At 34.0% G+C, this 20,071-nt stretch overlaps 1 protein-coding gene and 1 long non-coding RNA gene across 4 annotated transcripts; both read right to left on the reverse strand.

Moving 5' to 3' along the window:
• Window positions 1-4,930: 4,930 nt before the first annotated feature.
• Window positions 4,931-7,112, reverse strand: LOC131003585 (uncharacterized). Of its 2 annotated transcripts, XM_057930111.1 has the most exons (5): window positions 6,955-7,112; window positions 6,163-6,283; window positions 5,937-6,040; window positions 5,288-5,419; window positions 4,931-5,184 (listed from the first exon to the last, which is right to left on the reverse strand). In XM_057930111.1, the coding sequence occupies exons 1-5, from the start codon at window positions 6,955-6,957 to the stop codon at window positions 5,158-5,160; spliced, it is 387 nt and encodes a 128-aa protein (XP_057786094.1). In that variant the 5' UTR covers window positions 6,958-7,112; the 3' UTR covers window positions 4,931-5,157. The 2 variants fall into 2 exon arrangements, with proteins under 2 accessions (XP_057786094.1, XP_057786093.1); XM_057930110.1 differs by having other exon boundaries at window positions 4,931-5,419.
• Window positions 7,113-15,117: 8,005 nt separating this feature from the next.
• LOC131003586 (uncharacterized) lies at window positions 15,118-18,923 on the reverse strand. 2 transcript variants are annotated; one of them, XR_009094724.1, is made up of 5 exons: window positions 18,762-18,923; window positions 17,979-18,090; window positions 15,584-15,723; window positions 15,361-15,429; window positions 15,118-15,264 (listed from the first exon to the last, which is right to left on the reverse strand). It is a non-coding gene; the product is annotated as an uncharacterized LOC131003586 (long non-coding RNA). The 2 variants fall into 2 exon arrangements; XR_009094723.1 differs by lacking the exon at window positions 15,118-15,264 and having other exon boundaries at window positions 15,329-15,429.
• Between the last annotated feature and the right edge of the window lie 1,148 nt (window positions 18,924-20,071).

A 20,071-nucleotide genomic window follows, 5' to 3' on the forward strand; every position in this document is an offset into this window, starting at 1 on the left:
GTCTTTTGAAAATTTGTGACAGTTTTCATGTACTTATTAAATTAGAACGTTACTATTTAGTATGGAAATGGGAGATCATGTTATATTTCATGTAGCAGATTGGGAGAATCTATAATGTCATTAACCACTATTTATTTTATAGATACAATACTGTTGTCATTTTCTTGTTTTTGGTGGAAACCTTAATGAGGAAAGCACATGGATAAAGTTTGATTTCTGCTAATTTTATTTTTTGCCATTACATTTATTATAGATTTTGCTCATGTTATCTATATATATATATATATATATAAAAGTAAAATAAGCTCTATCTTACATGGTGTAATAGAATCACTCTATTCTAATTTTCCTCAATTCTCATTCATTCTTATTTTTTCTAAATTTTTAATCAACAAATTTCTATATATCTAATTTCGAACCTGTCATCAACAAATTTCTATATATATCTAATTTCTTATGCATTAATTATATCACAATCATATATATCTAATTTCTTTAATCAACAAATTTCTATATATCTAATTTTGAACCTATCATCCAATCATGGCTGCATGAGGCCAAGTCTCCTGCTGCACCCCAAACCACACCCAAAGCATACCACAAATCTCAATCTAGCAACAAAATGTATCCCAATCATGGCTGCATGAGGCTGAGTCTCCTGCCGAACCCCAAACCACACCCAAAGCATGCCACAAATCTCAATCTAGCAACAAAAAAACCCCGCTGCACTCTTTCTCTTAATAATTGTGATCAACATCACAATTATTAACAAATTATAGATAGACTCAAATTCTTAGATAAATCTCAAATTCTTAGATAAATCCTATCAAAGGTAGAATTCTTTGTCAAATTGACAATCTTATATTTCATCTATAAAAAGGTCTATAATTATTTTTATATCTTTAACGTGAACTATTCTCATCAGTTCTGCTTTCTTTCTCCTGTTCTCCTTTCTTTCTCCACTCCTCTACCAGTTGGTAAGTTGGAGTTTCTGCTCTCTTTCTATGTAGAGGTATTTATTTAGCCCGTCGAAATTCGTTGATGTATTTATAAAGTGCGTAGAATTGTGTGAATCTGATTTTAATGAAAACAAGTATATTTTGTTGATTTCTGGCGGCAGCAAAATCTATTGTTCTTACTAATATAGATTATCTATTTATTAGTCAACGTAATGGTATTCATTGAATCGAATTGGTTTTGGGAAGAAGGAGCTGCGTATTATGATTATTTTTATGAATCAGCGTTGTTCTTTACTTGCATTTTTCTCAGAAGCAAGTTCAACAACAGAGTGACTCAGCAAGTTTCTGATCGTGAAGTCGAGTTTTCAACACAACCCGTATGTTATTTTTCATTGTATATGCTTGCCTTATTTGTGGGTGTGAAATGGATTAGTTTTGCCAGGGCGGGCAGCTCTGCTCTGGCAAGGCGGGTTGAGCTCTGCTCTGGCAGGGCGGGCAGCTCTGGCAGTGTGGGTTGAGCTCTGCTCTAGCAGTGCGGGTTGAGCTATGCTTTGGCAGGGCGGGTAGCTCTGCTCTGGCAGTGCGGGCAGCTCTGCTCTGGCAAAGCGGGTTGAGCTATGCTCTGGCAGAGCGGGTTGAGCTATGCTCTAGCAGGGCGGACAGCTCTGCTCTGGCAAGGCGGGTAGCTCTGCCCTCGCATTGCGGGCAACTCTGCTCTGGCAAGGCGGGTAGCTCTGCCCTCGCATTGCGGGCAACTCTGCTCTGGCAAGGCGGGTAGCTCTGCTCTGGCAGAGCGGGATGAGCTCTGCTCTGGCATAATAGCATAATATTTGAATAATTTATTTACTTACTCTAAATATAGGAAATTAATGTCGCCGAATAATGAAGCTATTCCTTTGAATGCCATCAAGGAAAAAATACGAAATAAATATGTGATTGTCAGAATTTTGCGCTTATGGGTTCAAAAAGATAAATTGGGCAAGGAAGCACTTGAAATGATCGTGATTGATGAATGGGTAAGTCTTATCACAGTTTTATTTAATAGATAGTTTTGTAAAATTATTAATTTTCAATTTATGCTATCTAATAACATATTTTTATTATGTAGGGCAACAAAATCCAAGCATCCGTCTCAATAGGGTACAAGAACAAGTTTCATGAGTTGCTTAAAGAGGGACAAATAACAGTTATTAAAAACTTCCAAGTAGTGCAAAACAATCATAACTTTTAGCATGCAAAAATTAATCATGAGTGGAAAATCAGTTTTAGCCTTAGAACCATTGTTTCTGAATCAACTGAACGCCTGAATATTACTGAAAATGGATTTGATTTCATCCATTTTCGAAATATTCATTCACATGATTCGGAATTGGTATTGGGTAAGTATAACATATTATAGTAAAAAAATATTTTATTCTATAATTTCCTAATATTAGTTTTGATTGTGTATTTAAATTACATTTTTTGTAGATATTCTTGGGGAGGTAAAAACTGAAAATATTACCATAGATTGTGTTGAAATGAAGCATGGCAAAGCTAAGAAGTGTGACATAACATTGGCTGATGCAGAGTAAGTTTCTAAATTTTTCGTTGAATAATGATTAATATTTCTAAGTTTATTTTAAATTATGTTTTTAATTATATATGTAACAGTGGCACACAAGTAATTTGCGTATTGTGGGAATCAAATTACTATAATAAAATTACTATATTGTGGGAATAAAATTACTATAATAAAATTACTACAGGTTTTACTACAAGTAATTTTGTTATAGTGATATCAAATTACTATAACTTTTTGGCGCCGTTGCCGGGGACTGTTAAGAAGTTGCTTTAATATTTTCGATAGGACTTTATAGTACTACAGGTTTTATTTGTTTTTATTTTTCTGTTCTGATTGTTAAAAGGTGTGTTTCTATAGGTTGCGTATGAACACTAGATCTCACGGAAATCCTCTTTTTGAGTTGAACCCTGAAATCAACAAGACTTTGCGCAATCTTAAGAAGCAGCAGAATCAAGTTGAGAAAGATACGATGGCTACTCCTGAGCAAATCCAAATTCGAGCTCTCCAAGAACAGTTGAAGAAGCTGATTGATGAACAGGAGACGAGAGAGGCTCAGAAACAACCAGCCATCAATGAAGCGTTCATACCGCAGTATATGTACTAGGAGCCCCCAAAGGTTAACGTAAACAACTTTGAGCTGAAAACGGGTTTGATCACGATTGGGGAGTTGGGAGAATTAGAAGAGAATGTGCAAGTGTAAATGCAGAATCAGGTTATAGAGCAGTTGCTCCTCTGTCTGAATTAGTGTGGTCGCCGCACACTGGTTTGACTCTCAAATCTGCGAATTCAGGGGCCGATATTAGGAAGTAAAATCTGGTCGTTGCTTCACAACCGAAGCTAAGATAATGGGTGGTCAGAGCAGCAGTCGGCGGCGACATCGCTGGTCGGCGGCACCATTGCTGTCGCAAAGGGGCTATGAAAGCAAATGGCAAATGGGGTCTATGAAGTATGAACGCAAATGGGGGCTCTATCAATATTAAGATAGAAAATAGTACTCCCTCCGTCCCAATAAAAGTGGCCACATTTCCTTTTTGGGTGTCCCATTAAAAGTGGTTACTTTCTAAAAATGGCAAAAGTTTACTTTAATTAAGTCAACAATTACTCACTAATTTGGTCAACAATTGTAGGCCACTTTCTAAAAATGTCAAAATTACTCACTAATTTGGTCAACAATTGTAGGCCACTTTCTAAAAATTACTCACTAATTTTGGTGGGTCACACTCAATTAAAACATAACAATCCCCTTCTTAATCTCTCTGCCAAAAAAAAAATGGTCACTTTTATTGGGACGAAGGGAGTAATAAAAAGAAATTGAAATGATGAATTAAATTAATATTTAATAAAATTTGGGGGCTATACAAGGATAAAATAGTAAATTTCTAATTAATTATTATTAATATTTTAAAAGAGAGCTATAAGGAGTAAAATGAGGGCTATGAATAGAATCACCCTAATAATATTTGAATATTTTTCTGAAAAAATTCTAGAGATTTCAATAAATTTGCCAATTTCTTCCGTATATAAAAAAATATCGATCCAAATTGCATTGTATTTGTCTCCTTCTCCCAAGTAGAAAGAAGGCAAAAAAACATCATTAGATACTTAAATCTACACACTCTAATCAGAAGTTTGGGTCTGACACTCACTCTCCAATTAACTAATGCATTATTGAAATAAAGCATATAAAGTTAACTAGGCAATCGAAAGGAAGCAGAAAAAGAAAGCAGTAAGAAAGCATATAGAACTAGAGTTCTAAACTAACAATCTAGAAAGCAATATTAAATGAAAAAACACAAAACAACAATTATCTAGGCAAGGGAAATAAACAAGCGTTCAAATCTATAGAAAGCACTAGCCATCATTAATCCTGAAGAACATGTAAATGAAAAGCAACACAAATTCAACAGAGAATTACACTAACAAATCGACCAACAAGCTAACTATTATAACTAGGCGATGGAATAATCAAAAGCATAAATCAACATCAATAACAATTATCTAAATATACTCATTCATCTAAGCAAATAAACAACCAAGATCAACCAAGGGAAAACAATAAAACTAGTAATGAGAATTCAATGAGTTCTTACAATAATTCGATGCAAAACTTCAATCCAAATGATGCCAGAGCAGAGGAATCGCGGGCGCCAGAGCAGAGGAATCACGGGCGCCAGGAATCACGGGAATCCAGAAATTTGAGATTAAAATAAAACCATGTTCCAACTCAAAAGACAGCCCACCTTCATTTTACACATCTTATTTGAATTGACACGGAGTAACAAACAACATAATCTAAATTATCTTATTCCAACGACCACATGTCCCATAAAAACAACTGGTTTTTGTTTCATTTTCATTTTTCAATTATGAGAGAGAGAGAGAGAGAAAGCACCACAGCTGACAAGGATAGCAAAAATCCACAAGGCAGAAATTTCACTCAATATCAAAAGGGAATCCTCATAACAAGTAATTAAAAACAAGTTCTCATGTGACAATGGTACATAAACTAGTATGAATAAGGTACAGACAGGTCCAAGAGATAAGCAAAACAACGGCGAGACAATCCCAAACTCACTCAGTCAAAGCCTCAGAGTTGCTCCAAAGGCCCATCATGCTGGATAAGGCTTTACACAATCAGATCAGGAGCTTCTCAATGGCGTCCTGTGTTACCAAGAAATCATCCAAGAATTACCATCTTGTCAAATAACTAGAAAAAATTCAAGAGTCCAGGTTGTTTTTTTGTATAAAAGTAGTCATATATTACCTTCAGTTGCTGTATTTGAGATTTCAACTGGCTTCCCTCATTGCTCGTCACGGAACAGGCAATCACTGGTCTGGTAACTCCACACGCCCGACCAAGAGCTTGCTTGGATGGAACAAACACGTACGGCACATTCTGCAATCATTCAGTTCATTTAGTCATTCACCAGAAACTACTATAAGCAACTACATCAAGAAAGTGCATTCAATACTAGTTATGCACATAACAGCATTCTTATTATAAGTTAAGTTATGATTAGGCACTTAATTCAAACTGTTTGCACATAATCTGGAGGTCTTCAAACAAGATAACTTGATATGCTACAAACTATGGTTCAATTCTTTTGAAGCTGTGATTGAAGCAACATTGTCCAACTTGGGCAAACAAATATACTTCTAAATTCAGATAATTCAAACTCAAAGACTATAACCAGCATACCACATAAACTAGGAGGGCTACAAAGAATAAATCGACCACTAAATCAAATGGCAAAGATAAAAATATCTTACAAAACAAGAAAAGAAAACCAAAACAATTCTTTAAAACTATGTGTGTATCAAAGGCGCAACACTCCAGCAATTTCGGTGCATCTTCCCACACCATAATGTTACAATTATATTTAAATACGGCAACACAACACAGCAAAAGTTACCTTATCTTCAGCAAGAAGTGGAAGATGAAGAAGAATCTCAAGGGGCTCAGTATCAGCAGCCATCACAACGAATTCAGAAATCCCTCTGTTCAGAGTCTTAGTTGCTGCAAATAAATCGATCACAACATTTCCAACACAACTCAGCATTCGCACAACACCAAATCCCACACACAAAAAACAAACAACCAAAAACCTAAGAAACAAACACATAAAACAAAAACCTCACCTTCATTAGCACCCTTTTTGAGCTGCTTGTAATTTGCTGCTTGCTGAACCAAATCGAGAATGGTCATGGTGAGCTGGCTATCCGCCAACGGGTATGCTTTCGGGTTCACAGCTTCTGCAGTCTACAATCACACACACACACACACAGCGAGTTCAGCAAACATAATCCGGTAGAAAAGAAAAAAAATCCAGATAAAATTGAAAACATAGTTACATTTTACCCACTGCCAGTAAACTCTAGATTAAGGCTTCAAATAACATGGAAATACCTCAAACCTCAGAATGCTAACAAAAATGTCGTGCTAGTTTTTAATTCACTAAAATACAATACAATTTACAAGTGAGACATTTTAATCATTGCAAAGCCAAAAATCTTAACAAGCGGCAGCTGTTATAAAGAAAATAAAAACTCCAAATACAATGTCCCAGACGAACCGGCCCTAAAACAAGTAAATGCCTAAATTAATTGTGTAAATGATACCGGTTTCCAACACCATCAATGAGTCAACCAGCATAGTTCCAATCCAGAACAAGAGCTACTCAAATCAAATCTTAAAAAATTGCAAGCAACATCATTGTAAGCAAAACTGCATGTCAACAACTAAACAATAGACTCCTACGAAATCTTCACCTAAAATAAACAAACTCCTCGATAACAATGAGTGTGTTCCATAGTCGAAAAAGTTAAGAAATGGTTTGAAAAGCTTAGGCCACACCGATAAAGATAACCATCCACATGAAAAACAATTAAACGGAAATACAGCTGATTAATTGAGCTCATCGCAAATCTTACCATTTTCACGAAATTCAGGTGCGCTCCGCAGGAGGAGTCCGACGGGGTGGGGTAGACAAGAGGGGAGGTGAGGCAAGAATTAGACGCAGAAAAAGAATGCTAAAATAGCGCAAAACCCTAAAGCTAAAATGGGCTCTGCAAAATGGGCTGCGATCTAATTTTAATTGCTCTATCTGAGCTTTTATATTATTTGGGCTTCTTATATCATTGCAATAGTTTTTCAATTTGGGCTGTTGATTTTATGGTCTCTTACACAATAATAATATGGGTGATTCTATTCATAGCCCTCATTTTACTCCTTATAGTCCCTTTTTAAAATATTAATAATAATTAATTAAAAATTTACTATTTTACCCTATGTTGTATAGCCCCCAAATAATATTAAATTTTAAACTAATTCATCACTTCAATTTTTTTTACAACTATTTTTTATCTTAATATTGATAGCCTCATTTGCGTTCATACTTCATAGCCTCATTTGCCATTTGCATTCATAACCCCCATTTGTCATTTGCTTTCATAGCCCCTTCGCCGACAACAATGGCGCCGGCGACCAGCGATGTCGTCGGCGACCAGCCCTTTCCTTTCAAACGACCCTAATAATATTTGAATATTTTAATTAATATTTAATAAAATTTGGGGGCTATACAAGGATAAAATAGTAAATTTCTAATTAATTATTATTAATATTTTAAAAGAGGGCTATAAGGAGTAAAATGGGGGCTATGAATAGAATCACCCTAATAATATTTGAATATTTTTCTGAAAAAATTCTAGAGATTTCAATAAATTTACCAATTTCTTCCGTATATAAAAAAATATCGGTCCAAATTGCATTGTATTTGTCTCCTTCTCCCAAGTAAAAAGAAGGCAAAAAAACATCATTAGATACTTAAATCTACAAACTCTAATCAGAAGTTTGGGTCTGACACTCACTCTCCAATTAACTAATGCGTTATTGAAATAAAGCATATAAAGTTAACTAGGCAATCGAAAGGAAGCAGAAAAAGAAAGCAGTAAGAAAGCATATAGAACTAGAGTTCTAAACTAACAATCTAGAAAGCAATATTAAATGAAAAAACACAAAACAACAATTATCTAGGCAATGGAAATAAACAAGCGTTCAAATCTATGGAAAGCACTAGCCATCATTAATCCTGAAGAACATGTAAATGAAAAGCAACACAAATTCAACGGAGAATTACACTAACAAATCGACCAACAAGCTAACTATTATAACTAGGCGATGGAATAATCAAAAGCATAAATCAACATCAATAACAATTATCTAAATATACTCATTCATCTAAGCAAATAAACAACCAAGATCAACCAAGGGAAAACAATAAAACTAGTAATGAGAATTCAATGAGTTCTTACAATAATTCGATGCAAAACTTCAATCCAAATGATCCAATGTTGTTAAGACGTGTTCTAACTCTCAAAAACTAAGGGAAAATATAGAAAAATCGCCTAAGGAGGCTGTAGAGTCTAGAATGGGCGCTGAAACCCTAAAAAAAAGGGTTTTAAACCCTAAAAAACGTAACTGCCAGATCGCGCAGGCGGGCGCCGCCTATGCTCTTCGCAGAATGGGCACGGCGAGCGCCGCCTCCCGGCGGGCGCCGGTCACTGCAATGCGCATCGTTTTTGTTTTGGTCCGTTTTCCCTCGTTTCAAGTCAGATTTTAGATTCGTTTTCGCCTACGAACTCGTATCAAGACAAACTTCGATTCTTCTTCGGACCATTCAACTAAATTCTGACTTTATTTTTGTCCACATATCAATCAATTTGAGCATAAAATCCTGAGACAACAAAATTAGCACAAAAGCTCAAATCAATCAACTCTTGAGTGAAAGAGACCAAAATAAAAGTCAATATAACACGTAAACACCCAGAAATTCATCACAAAATAGGGCCACACTTGATCCTTTGCTTGTCCTCAAGCAAAGTCACGACACCAAATGATAGTTCACAAGAAAACTTCCTCACCATTCACATCTCCAACCAATCTAAGTCTCTTAGCCATTTATATTCCTCACGAGATGTTCATAGTTAAGATTTTAAGAAGCAACAACCACATGATACAATTCAATCCGATTAGACCCGATTCTCCGCTAGAGGTGAATTTTCTAATATGATTGCCTTTATAATCAAATCCCATTTTTGATATGATCTTCGCCGATGCAGAGCTGAATCTTGCAGGGCTGATCTCACAAACACGCACGGAAGACTTAAAAAGAGAACTGAAATAAAGATAAAGGGTGGAAGTTTGTCCCAAAACCCCTGACCTAATCTACAAAGTTTCCTAGAGAACGGATCTCTAGACCACAACGATATGATCGGTGCAGCAACTCGGAGACGTTGATTGACACACGATTAGGGATGATGAACTCGCCGATACGCCGATAAGTTGAATTTGCTTGGGCAAAATTCAGGAAGAACTCGTAGTTCTCAAGAGAGATTAACTCACAAATATCATTTATCAAAAATTAGTTCTCTTTCGTTCCATACAGCAGCCATATATAGGCAAAATAAAACCCTAATTTAAAGAAGGAAATAACGTAAAAATAAGGAAACTTAAAAACAAGGAAACAAAAGAAACTTGATCAGCAAGCTAAAATAACCCTAGCGAGAAATCCAGCTCTGTACGCTCTGCTCTGCACGTCCGCTCTGCTTTGTTCTGGAAGTTCACTCTGTCGGGACGATTTCTCTGCTCTGGCAAAGCCGAGGTTCCTCTGTCGGGATGATTCCTCTGCTCGGGACGATTCCTCTGCTCGGGACGATTCCTCTGCTCGGATGATTCCTCTGCTCGGGACGATTCCTTCGCTCGGATGATTCCTCTGCTCGGCTCCGCTGCTCTGGGCCTTTTGATTTCTCTGGCGAGTGCATGACTTCGCTGCTCTGGACTTTTGATTTCTCTGCTCTGGCCTTTTGATTTCTCTGGCGAGTGCATGACTTCGCTACTCTGGCGGAACGACTTCAGCTTTGGCATCCTTGGCTCTGGTCTGGCGCGGGATTCAGCTCTGCTCTGGCGCGAGCTTGGCTCTGTTCGGGCTGCATCATTCCCCTCTTGTTGAAGAGGATTTGTCCTCAAATCCAAGTCGTGAATGCAAATACCTGGATAAAAAACAAAAGCTTCGTTTGGTGCAATAAACGATTGATGGACTAGAGCAGTTCTCTCGTGTCCATCATTCATCTTGCCGGGATCAAAAACCATATGCTTCGGCTCAAACGCTGAATTTTCTTGAACTTTGATCATGCCGAAATTGTTGTTGAAAATACCTCCATGCCTCTTCTCTCTTCCGAACAGCCATGTAGTTAGCATCGGCGCTGCCTCACCAAAGATTTCCCTTTCATACTGATCGATGTGGAACGGACCCTTCACCAACTTCATCAGCTTGGTGTCGCCAATATTAGTCTGCCATTGTAGCTGATGTTGCGTGAACAAGGTCAGTTCGAACTTATTTGCATCATCACAGCGCTGCTCCTGTTCAATACCCATAGCTTGCGGCAAAGCCTTTGCTTCCAAAATAGATGAAGTAGACTTCTCAAGCACTTCCTCACGTGAATCCTCATCCTTGATAGCCACCACAACTTCCACTGCAACCTTCATCTCCGTGGGATTCATACATGCCTCATCTTTGATAGCAACAACCTCGCTTGCGACTTCCACCACAACTGCCACTTCTTCGTCGGTCTCCTCCAATTTTGGCATATCAGGATCGGTTTCCTTACCGTGATTTGCTGAATTCACACCCTCGGTCCGAGACCGAAAGATTGGGATTTTCGATTGGGATTTCTTGCTAGAGGAGGGGGGAATCTAGTGTGACAGATTTGAGCTAGGGACCGTGTTGAATACTTATCTTATGTGGCGCTCATGTCACTCTTTAAAGTTAACACCTGGATTAAATTGCGCCACATAGGATTTGACTCATTTCGCCAATGGCCGAAAATCGGACGTAGGGAAAATTTCCAATCGATTTTCCAATTCATGGATTTTAAAGTAGATTTTTTTGATCATGGGAAAAAATCAAAAATTGAAAAGTATATGGATTTAGCGGCAATTAGCCCCACAAAATTATCACTCAATTTTGAAACCAATTTGAAATCTTAGCATTTTAATGTAGTATAGATATGTTATACTGTAAAGTATTAGAATATAGGGGTGGAATTAAAAGTACCCACCCCCATAATATGTCTATGAAAAATACCCACCCCCTTAGGGGGTGGGTATTTTTCATAGACATATTATGGAAGTAGGTATTTTAATATATTAAGTCTAGAATATATTAGTCAAATTAAAATAAATTAATTAATGACTGAAAGAAAAATCACTATAATTGTGATAATAATGTCACGACATTAACCACATTGTCCAACTAATGAATTCGGGTCTCCGATGCCTGATATTCGATATTCGATAAGGGACTTCCCAATGCCTGATACCTGACCCTCTAATCACGTTAATTTTATAATATAAACTGAAAAAAAATGATAAGCTATATATAAAAAATAAACATGTACATTTACACGTTGCTATACCCAACTATAAATTGTACTAATATATAACATATATTTTTTTTTAAAAAAAATATCACTATATGGAGAAGTTACAACGTCCCATAAGTTTATAATTTAATTTTTTATAGTTATATTTTTCTTTTCAACTATAGTTTTGTATTTTGTATCTTTATGATTAGAATAATGTAATTTACATTATTATTATTGTTATTATTGTTATTATTATTATTATTATTATTATTATTATTATTATTATTATTATTATTATTAAATTTATGGAATTTTTTATATAATATTAAAAACCTTGAATTAAAAGTAGTTAAATAGAGATGATAATGAAATTAAGTAATTTTTTTAATTTAATAATTCAAACATAATATGTCTTACATAATGTTATACTATAATTTATATGAATAAACTATTATTTGTAGGTTAAAAAAAGAATTAAATCAAGATTGCTAATTAAACTGTTGGAAACATCTATAATAAAATCGTGTGATTTATTATTTAAAATAAAAAATATCTAAATCATTTTGACTTTAGGACCAAAACCAATACAGAAGCTCGCGGAAAAAGAAGAAAATATATTAATCTTATACAATTGAATTAGTTTATTTTTTTTTCCAACATTGTCATTACTTTATTTTTTTTCCTTAACTTTTAAATTTAGTCATTTGTTATGGTTTTTTCCAACTTTTATCTTTCTTTTATTTATTTTTTTCAATTTTTTAATCAAATAAATGTAACTAAAAAATTTGAAATAATCAAAATAACTTAAATATAACTAAAATTAGTGAGTCATGCAATCCTTTTATTATTCCTTTTTCCAACTTTTGCATTCCATTTTTTTTAATCGAAACTTTTCAATCAAAAGGAAAAATTAAATTGAAATTAATTAGTAAAACATAATTAAACTTAGTGAGTTATTTAATAAATTAGTACTACAATATATTTATGGATAAAAATCTTTAATTAGTATGGAGAGATAGAACTTTGACTTTTACTAATTTACCTAAATTATCGGATGAGGTTAGGTTAGATAGGTAAAAAAAACTATATTAGTTAATTAGCACTAATTAAGTATTAATCATAATTAAAGAAAATTACTAAAATATTCTATTATGTATATACAGAATATGTATAAATAGACTACTCATAAATTTACTTATGTTTATGGCAAAGTTCAGTTTGGAAATAATACTATTAATTAATTTCATTTGTAAGAGTCTAATGCTACTTTTATAGTTGCAAGTATTAAATGATTAGCTATAAGTTTGATATTCTGCATTTTTTTTTTATTTGGGTGAGGGAGAGGTGGAGCGGTGAGGGTTGAACCCTTAACCTCATTGTTCGCAGATAGAAATTCACACCGCTTGGTGTCCCCTTAGGGACATATTCTGCAATTTTTTAGTTCTTATTCATTTCCCCTTTCATTATAATCTTTTACATAAATACTATAATCATCCATTTTTTATGACGAATAATATAATCATGCATTATTTATTATTCTCTCTGTCCCGCTAAAAATGACTTATTTCTTTTTTATATGTAAATTAAGGAGAATATGTAAATTAAATAAAAGTGATAGAACTCACATTCTCAAGAATTAATTACCTATTTTTTATAGATTGAATTACTTTTAATGGGATAGATCAAAATAAAAAATGATCAACTTTTAACGGGACGAAAAGAGTATAGTATTTGCTCTCTTTTTATAGAAGTATTTTGTTTGATTTGTTAAATATATATTCTTCTTCTTTAATTAAGATCTCAAGTAAAAAAAATGACACTTGCTTTTGTTAACGCAACGATTAGTGACATCAGTCAGACAGGTTAGGAAGGGCTGATGATATTTGGGCCACCGGTCATAAGAATGTCAATTTTGGGCTGCCTGAGGGCCTGAATTTAAAATAATTTGAAATTTGAAATTATTTATATAAGTAATCCGTATTTTTTTTTTGAATAAATATAAGTAATCCGTATTATAAAATATACAAAAAATAATTTGAAATTTGGAACATTTCAAGAAATACAAAAAAATTGTATAAACTTTCATAAAAGTTGTAAAATAGTTATCCTTTCGTCCCATTACAAATATCCACTTTCCATAATGGAATGTTTCATTAAAAATATCTCATTCTTTTTTTGGCAATATATTTTTACACTATTCCTAATATTTAAATACTAATTTTCACCAACCCATTTTATCTACTTTTGACATGTTTCTTAATCTCAATGCCAAAAAATAATGGGACAGAGATAGTATGAATTTATACTTTCATGTTCGAATTATGGTGTGGAAGGTTTGTAGTTGATGCAGAAATCACGTGAAAATTTTAATTAAATTCACTTAAAGCTAGGGGTGTCAATCCGAGTTTCGGATATCGGGTATATCCGGTCGAGCTGACCCTAAATCTGATCGGGTATTAAGTTGTCCGATACTCATAAAATTTTGGATGGGTCGTACCAGATATTGAGTTCTTATTGAATCAAGTATCGAGTATTCTTGATTTCCCGACTTTTTTTAAAATAATACTACTATGGGTTTAGTTTAAGGAAATTCAAATTAATCAAAAAAAAAAAATCTTAAAATTAAATCTCTTTCGATTTATCGTTGTTCTGCGTCAATTACATGCCTTCCATGTTATAGTTTGAGTTCGAAGGAGGAATCTAATGTTATTTTTACAACTTTCATATGAAAGTTCAAACCACTTTTTGTTTTTGTTTTTTTTTTTTTTTTTTTTTTTTTTTTTTTTTTTTTTTTTTTAAGTTTGAGTTATTTTTATTTATAGTGAAAAAATACACGAATTTTGAAAAAAATTGTAATTTTCACCTGAACTTTCAATTAAGCTAAAAAAATACATGAATTTATATTTTTGTTGCAATTTCCACCTAAGTTTGACTTTCAACGAAATTAGAGTTTAATTGACAGTCAGAAGTTCACCTAATGTTGGTCTAACTTCTGATGGTAGGGATTATTTAGAAGCTCGGAGGAATAAAAAAGTAAAATTTAAAATATTTGACTTAATTTCGACTGCCAATTAAGCTCTTATTTCGTTGAAAGTCAAATTTAAGTGAAAATTGCAACAATAATATAAATTCATGTATTTTTTGACTTAATTGAAACTTCATGTGAAAATTGCAAAAAAAAAATTCAAAGTTGGCATTTTTGTGCCATAATCCCTTTTATAAATTACTTTAGAGTTAATGCCATTTTTCTTATATTATTTAAAGTTTGAATCATTTACAAATTATTTCAAAATTCAAATTAATTTTTTACTTATTAAAAAATTTAGACCATTTTTATAAATAATTTCAAAATTCATACTATAAGTTTTTAGACTGGTCCTATATTTTTTTCCCCCTATAGGTTCGTCCAATTTTGACAACTCTAATAATAAAATTGTAGGCTGTGAAAAATGGAACCACGTTTGAATTCGCTGGGACCAGCCCCATCGATTCAACCCATTGCCCGTTTTAACGCCTCTTTGATCCATTCCAACAAATTATGCCACGTTTGGGTAAGCGTTAAATTGATGTTTGATTAAGATTTTATGCTCCAAACTGCACTACATTGACAGAATGGAAATGCCAACAAACTACACATTATTTCCAAAACACACAAAAAACTTCTACCAGCAATAACTCAAACCAATCAATTGGATTCAACAATAAAAACTGCAACAAAGGCAGGGATCAAAGTTTCATCAACAGCAATCAGCAAACAAGATATTCTGATCTTCCAACACCGGTTTAGATGACATTGCCTCAGAACAAACTGCCCATTTTCTGTAGACGCAATGTAAGTCGATAGGTGCATAGTAGGTGCAAAAATGATTTTTCAGAATTGTAATTAAACGCGAGAAGAGATGCAAGAATTGAAACCTCGATATTAGTGGAAAGGTAACTCTGACTGAGTGCGGATTGGATATGCAAACCGGACCAGACGGAGTCCTGTAAACCAAGTTACTATTAGTTATTAGCTTTAGATATGTTGCCTCTAATTTCTAAATCATGTTGTGACTTCCAACTATATGATGATACTCAAAAGGAAGTCCAACGATCCATACGAATCTATATCAAAGAGCTGAAGTTTTATGAAACAAACCATTCTAAAACGCAACTAGGAACTTTTCTTTCCTTTCTTCTCTTGATCCCCCCAAGGATTGAGAGCTTCTCTCATGGCCTGAGCTTCAGGTGAACTCTCCCAAGCCCTCTTCTCTGACTCCAAAACTGCTACTTTATCGTCTGCTCAAATCCGAAAAAGCATAAATGAATATGCTAATAATCAGTAGCAGAAGAGGCTCTACTGACTACAACCAGCAAAGAAAAATGAATTGAATAGATCACAACGAGTTAGTGCTCTCACACAAATGCATTAGATACCAAGTTGACTAAGTGGAAGCGGTACAACTATAAATATGTACAACTAAAACAACTCAAAGCATTTGCATTGGTCAATTAAAAACTCACAATACGCAGTGTTTTTCTAACCTAATAATGAAATGAAAAAATAATTCTTAAGTTCACTGCCTTATGCCAAAAGGGGTAGCCATTCCAAATTTACATAACTCATCATCCTAAGAGCTTGATTGCTATTCATAACTCATTCAAAATCCTGTTTGATTAAAAAATCAAAGTCCTTGATAAAGCAAGGGTCTTATATTTATTGTCCAAATATATAAGATTATGTGTTCCACCTAGAAGGTAAGACACGTAAATAGAAGATAGTTATACCATATAGTATTAATTTATTATCGGACTAAACTACAATAATTTTACCATCCTACCATAGTTTATAGTTTATCTGTTTATATATATTCGCATAATCTAATACATCTAAGCAAATATCCTAATATTGATGTTAGTGTAAGTTGACACACTCAGTTTGTCTTTATGTAGACGTCTCTTTGGAAGTTCTCTTTCTGCTCATATGCGAGAGCTTCGTAGTTTCCTTTTGCAACAGTTGAAAACTTTCCTTTTGAGAAGGGAATGTTTTTTTGGTAAGGAGTACTCAAAACATTTTGTTTGGAAAATTTCCTGCAAGGAAATATTTGTTCGGTTGCTTGGTAACCTGTTTGGGAGGTTTCTCTAGTGCACCCTATATATATGTTGTCGAAGACTCAAGTGAAGGCTGTTGTTTCTTAGTCTTGTTTACTTAGTGTTCTCAAAAGTATTTTGCATGTTTATGAAAGATAGATACTCTCTTCTATTGTCCAATAGTTGAATTGTAATATTTTGTTACCGGAACTTGTAGAGTTTTTGTATGTTCTTTTGTTGGGATTGGGTGGTGAATGTCAGTACTCACGTCCAAGCAGAACGTAGTGCATATGTACGTGTTAGCCCAAATCACATTATGAGCTCAAGTAATACTAAGTGCTTCCGCGAAAAGACACATCAGCATGGAGCAGATACACATTCGGCACATCACAAGGATGACTTGAGAATGCAGCTAAAGGGAATATCCGACAGTTACCAGTTCGTTCCTACATCAATAAATGAGAGACATGCCTTTGTGTTTTCTTGTTCCCTACTTTACTTGTTTAGAATTTCTGGTTGTTAGATGTTTTATATAATAGGGATCAGTTTCTTTCTCTTCATAACTAATGAAACAATGTTTTACATTAATGAAAAACTATCAGAACTCTGCAACGATGCCAACGACAATGTCTTTTTTTTCCATTATCATTACGTTTTTCATCAGCTTGTTAGCTTTCACCATTGGTGGAGTTTTCGGGAGTTACTTAGGATTTTGACTCGCTGATCATTGCAATTCCTCTTTTAACTTAACTTCAGACAGTGGAAGTTTCCCCTATGCAATGCCCCTAGATGTAGGTGTGTCTACAGCTAATTGGTAACTAACTTGTGTGTTCATTTATCGCTTTATGCTTGTTTATTGTGTGGTTGTTTCATGATATGTCACTACGAGTGTTGGGACCATTAATATTGGAATAATAGGGTATTAATATTTTTCAATTGATAAATTTTGTGATAAGAGACATATAGTCAAACATATCGAGCCTTAGCCTGGGCAAACGAGCCCTAAGTGAATTCACAAAAACAAGTGATCGCTCCACTTCTCTTTCAAGCTAGAATACAATAGGCAATAGCACAGCTACTAAACTCCCAATCCCCGAAAAAGCACTAAATTCCAATATCGTTTAATCCAATCTTCAAACTTAACTTCAATGGTGTATCAGTTGAGCAATTTCAAGTTCAAGTTTGAGCTGGAAGCATAATCAAATCAAAGGATGGGCTTGAAATTTCTCTTTTTCTTCTTGTTTTTTCCATTTTTTATATTATCCTAATTTCAGAGGTACCCAAATCATCAACACTAGACCAGAGACAAGAAAACAATAATTCCAACTTCTCCCCAACTAGACTAAAACTCATAGCACTCAAATTCATTATATCAGTTATGGGTTCTCATTATTAACGGGTTATTAAACATAATCGAGAAACAAATCAAAGTAAACAAATACATAGAGAAGGAGGGCTCTCACACAGAAACCGGTTTTGATCATGAAAAGCTCCATTGAACCACCAACCATCGCTGACCCAACTGCTATCTTCAAGTACCAATCCCAGAACTTCATTGCTCTCATCTCATTGTCACTACAAAAAAGGTTAAAACAATAAAATTATAAAGGTGCAGTGCTACCACAAACAACCTAATCACACATCACATTAGCTTAGAACGTCACTTATGCAATGATTAAAGCAAAAAGGTTATTATATAGAAATGAGCTAAATTCTGGCTATAATTAATCTCGTGCACAAACACAAAGTGGATTCGCATTCCCTTAGATAAGATATATACCAATATTCTTGAACAGACCCATATATATGATATATACCGTCAAGATTTTGATCCATTTGTATCATTAGCCAAACCATCATTACTTAATTTCCTTAATTAAGTTTAACGTCACTCTCCAATAGGTGGCTCTTTTATTTTTATTTATTTTTGCTGGCTCTGTTTTCTTGATTTAAAACAATAGTAGAAATACAACAGATCTCTGTTGGATGACGAAATGCATTACCAATGAAAGAAGCAATTCACTCTAGCATTACAAACTAACTAAAATTTTCCAGCAGGAGAAGACCAAAATGTAATCAAAACCAAAATTTGGACTTCAAATGGGAAATTACAGTACAAAAAGAGCTTGATTTTCAGCAGCAGCCATAAGTTCATGATTGCACCAACTCCTTCATTAGTTCTAAGAGGGCAAAACGAGCTTGAAACAAAATATAAATCGAGCTTGAAACCCAAAATTTGCATATACCTTAGGCTTTAGGCAGAGGCGGTGGTGGTGATAGCTGAGGCGGGGTAACCGGTGGTGGTGCCGGGCGGCGGCTGATGCAGAGGCGGACGGCGTGGACTGATATTCTCTGGTGTGTCTGTCGCGTGATTTGAGAGAGCCAATTGGAATGAAAGAAGGAAGCATTACCCTAAATTTTAATTTCAAACTTTTTTTTAAAAAAAAATTTCGGCAGCCCGACGGGCTGATCCAGCCCGAACGGGCAAGCCTGATTCATAATCGGGTTATCCTAAACCTCTAATTTTATTGGGTTGTTCGGATCGATCCACAAATTTCGGGCTAAATTGACATTCCTACCCACTTGGCACTCTTCACCAATTCATCATAGATTGATAAGCTTAAAATTAAGGATTAATTGTGTTTTATAATTTGAATTTTGAAACCATTTATAAAAATCATCCAAACTTTAAAATATAGTATAAGAAAAAATAGCATAAACTTGTAACTTTTGGAGTTCAGATCATTTTTAGTATTTTTTTAAGTTCGGGTCATTTTTACAAATGACTTCATCTCAAATTATATTTTTTATATTTTTATTAAAATATTTTTATAAATAACTCTAAAGTTCAAGCCATAGACTATAATTAATCCTAACTTTAATAATCATCACTTATTTAGAAGATAAATTTATAATTGCTAATTGTAGATGTGTTATAGGTAAATTTCAATTTATATAGACATACGAATTAGATTGCATACTGATTTGGGCAATCACTACATTCGACTTTAAGAATGTGTTTGATTTTTATCGCTCTAAATTAAGGGATAATATAATTAGGTATAAATCTATTACTTAAAGTGAGGACCGCATTTTTTATGTCTTATTTGATTTGAAGGATAATATATGTATCCACTCTTTATAAGGTGATATAAAATTATACTATCATTTTTTAGGTATAAAATTATCCATTTTCCAAGGGATAAAGAGCTGTCCGAAAAATTATACAACCTGCCTAAATTTTTTCATACATCAAAACAAACAAGGCATAAAGTGGTAAATATAGTTTATCCATTCTTTATACCTCAAAGCAAACACACCCTAAAGATGTTAGTGGATTGACATCTTTTAACTATAAAGAAGCGATTTTAAGTGTTGATTTAATTATAGTATGGTTAATCTTTAAAATCAAATATTTTATGTTTAACATATTATGATCCGATCTTTAAAATTATTCATTCTTTTAACGGAAAATATAAAAGAGAACTGGAAAGTTTTAGGGGGGTGTATTCGTAGTGGATTTCCACAGACTTTAAAAAGTCCATGGAATTTAAAT

The sequence above is a fragment of the Salvia miltiorrhiza genome, unplaced genomic scaffold (genome assembly GCF_028751815.1).
Source record: "Salvia miltiorrhiza cultivar Shanhuang (shh) unplaced genomic scaffold, IMPLAD_Smil_shh original_scaffold_233, whole genome shotgun sequence".
Taxonomy (NCBI): Eukaryota; Viridiplantae; Streptophyta; class Magnoliopsida; order Lamiales; family Lamiaceae; genus Salvia; species Salvia miltiorrhiza.

Excerpts from the sequence above, each read along its gene's own strand:
- LOC131003585 (XM_057930110.1), bottom strand. Across the intron at positions 6,041-6,162 it reads CAAAAAGGGTGCTAATGAAG|CAACTAAGACTCTGAACAGA; the intron begins GTGAGGTTTTTG and ends ATTTATTTGCAG. Across the intron at positions 5,420-5,936 it reads CACTTCTTGCTGAAGATAAG|AATGTGCCGTACGTGTTTGT; the intron begins GTAACTTTTGCT and ends GAATGATTGCAG.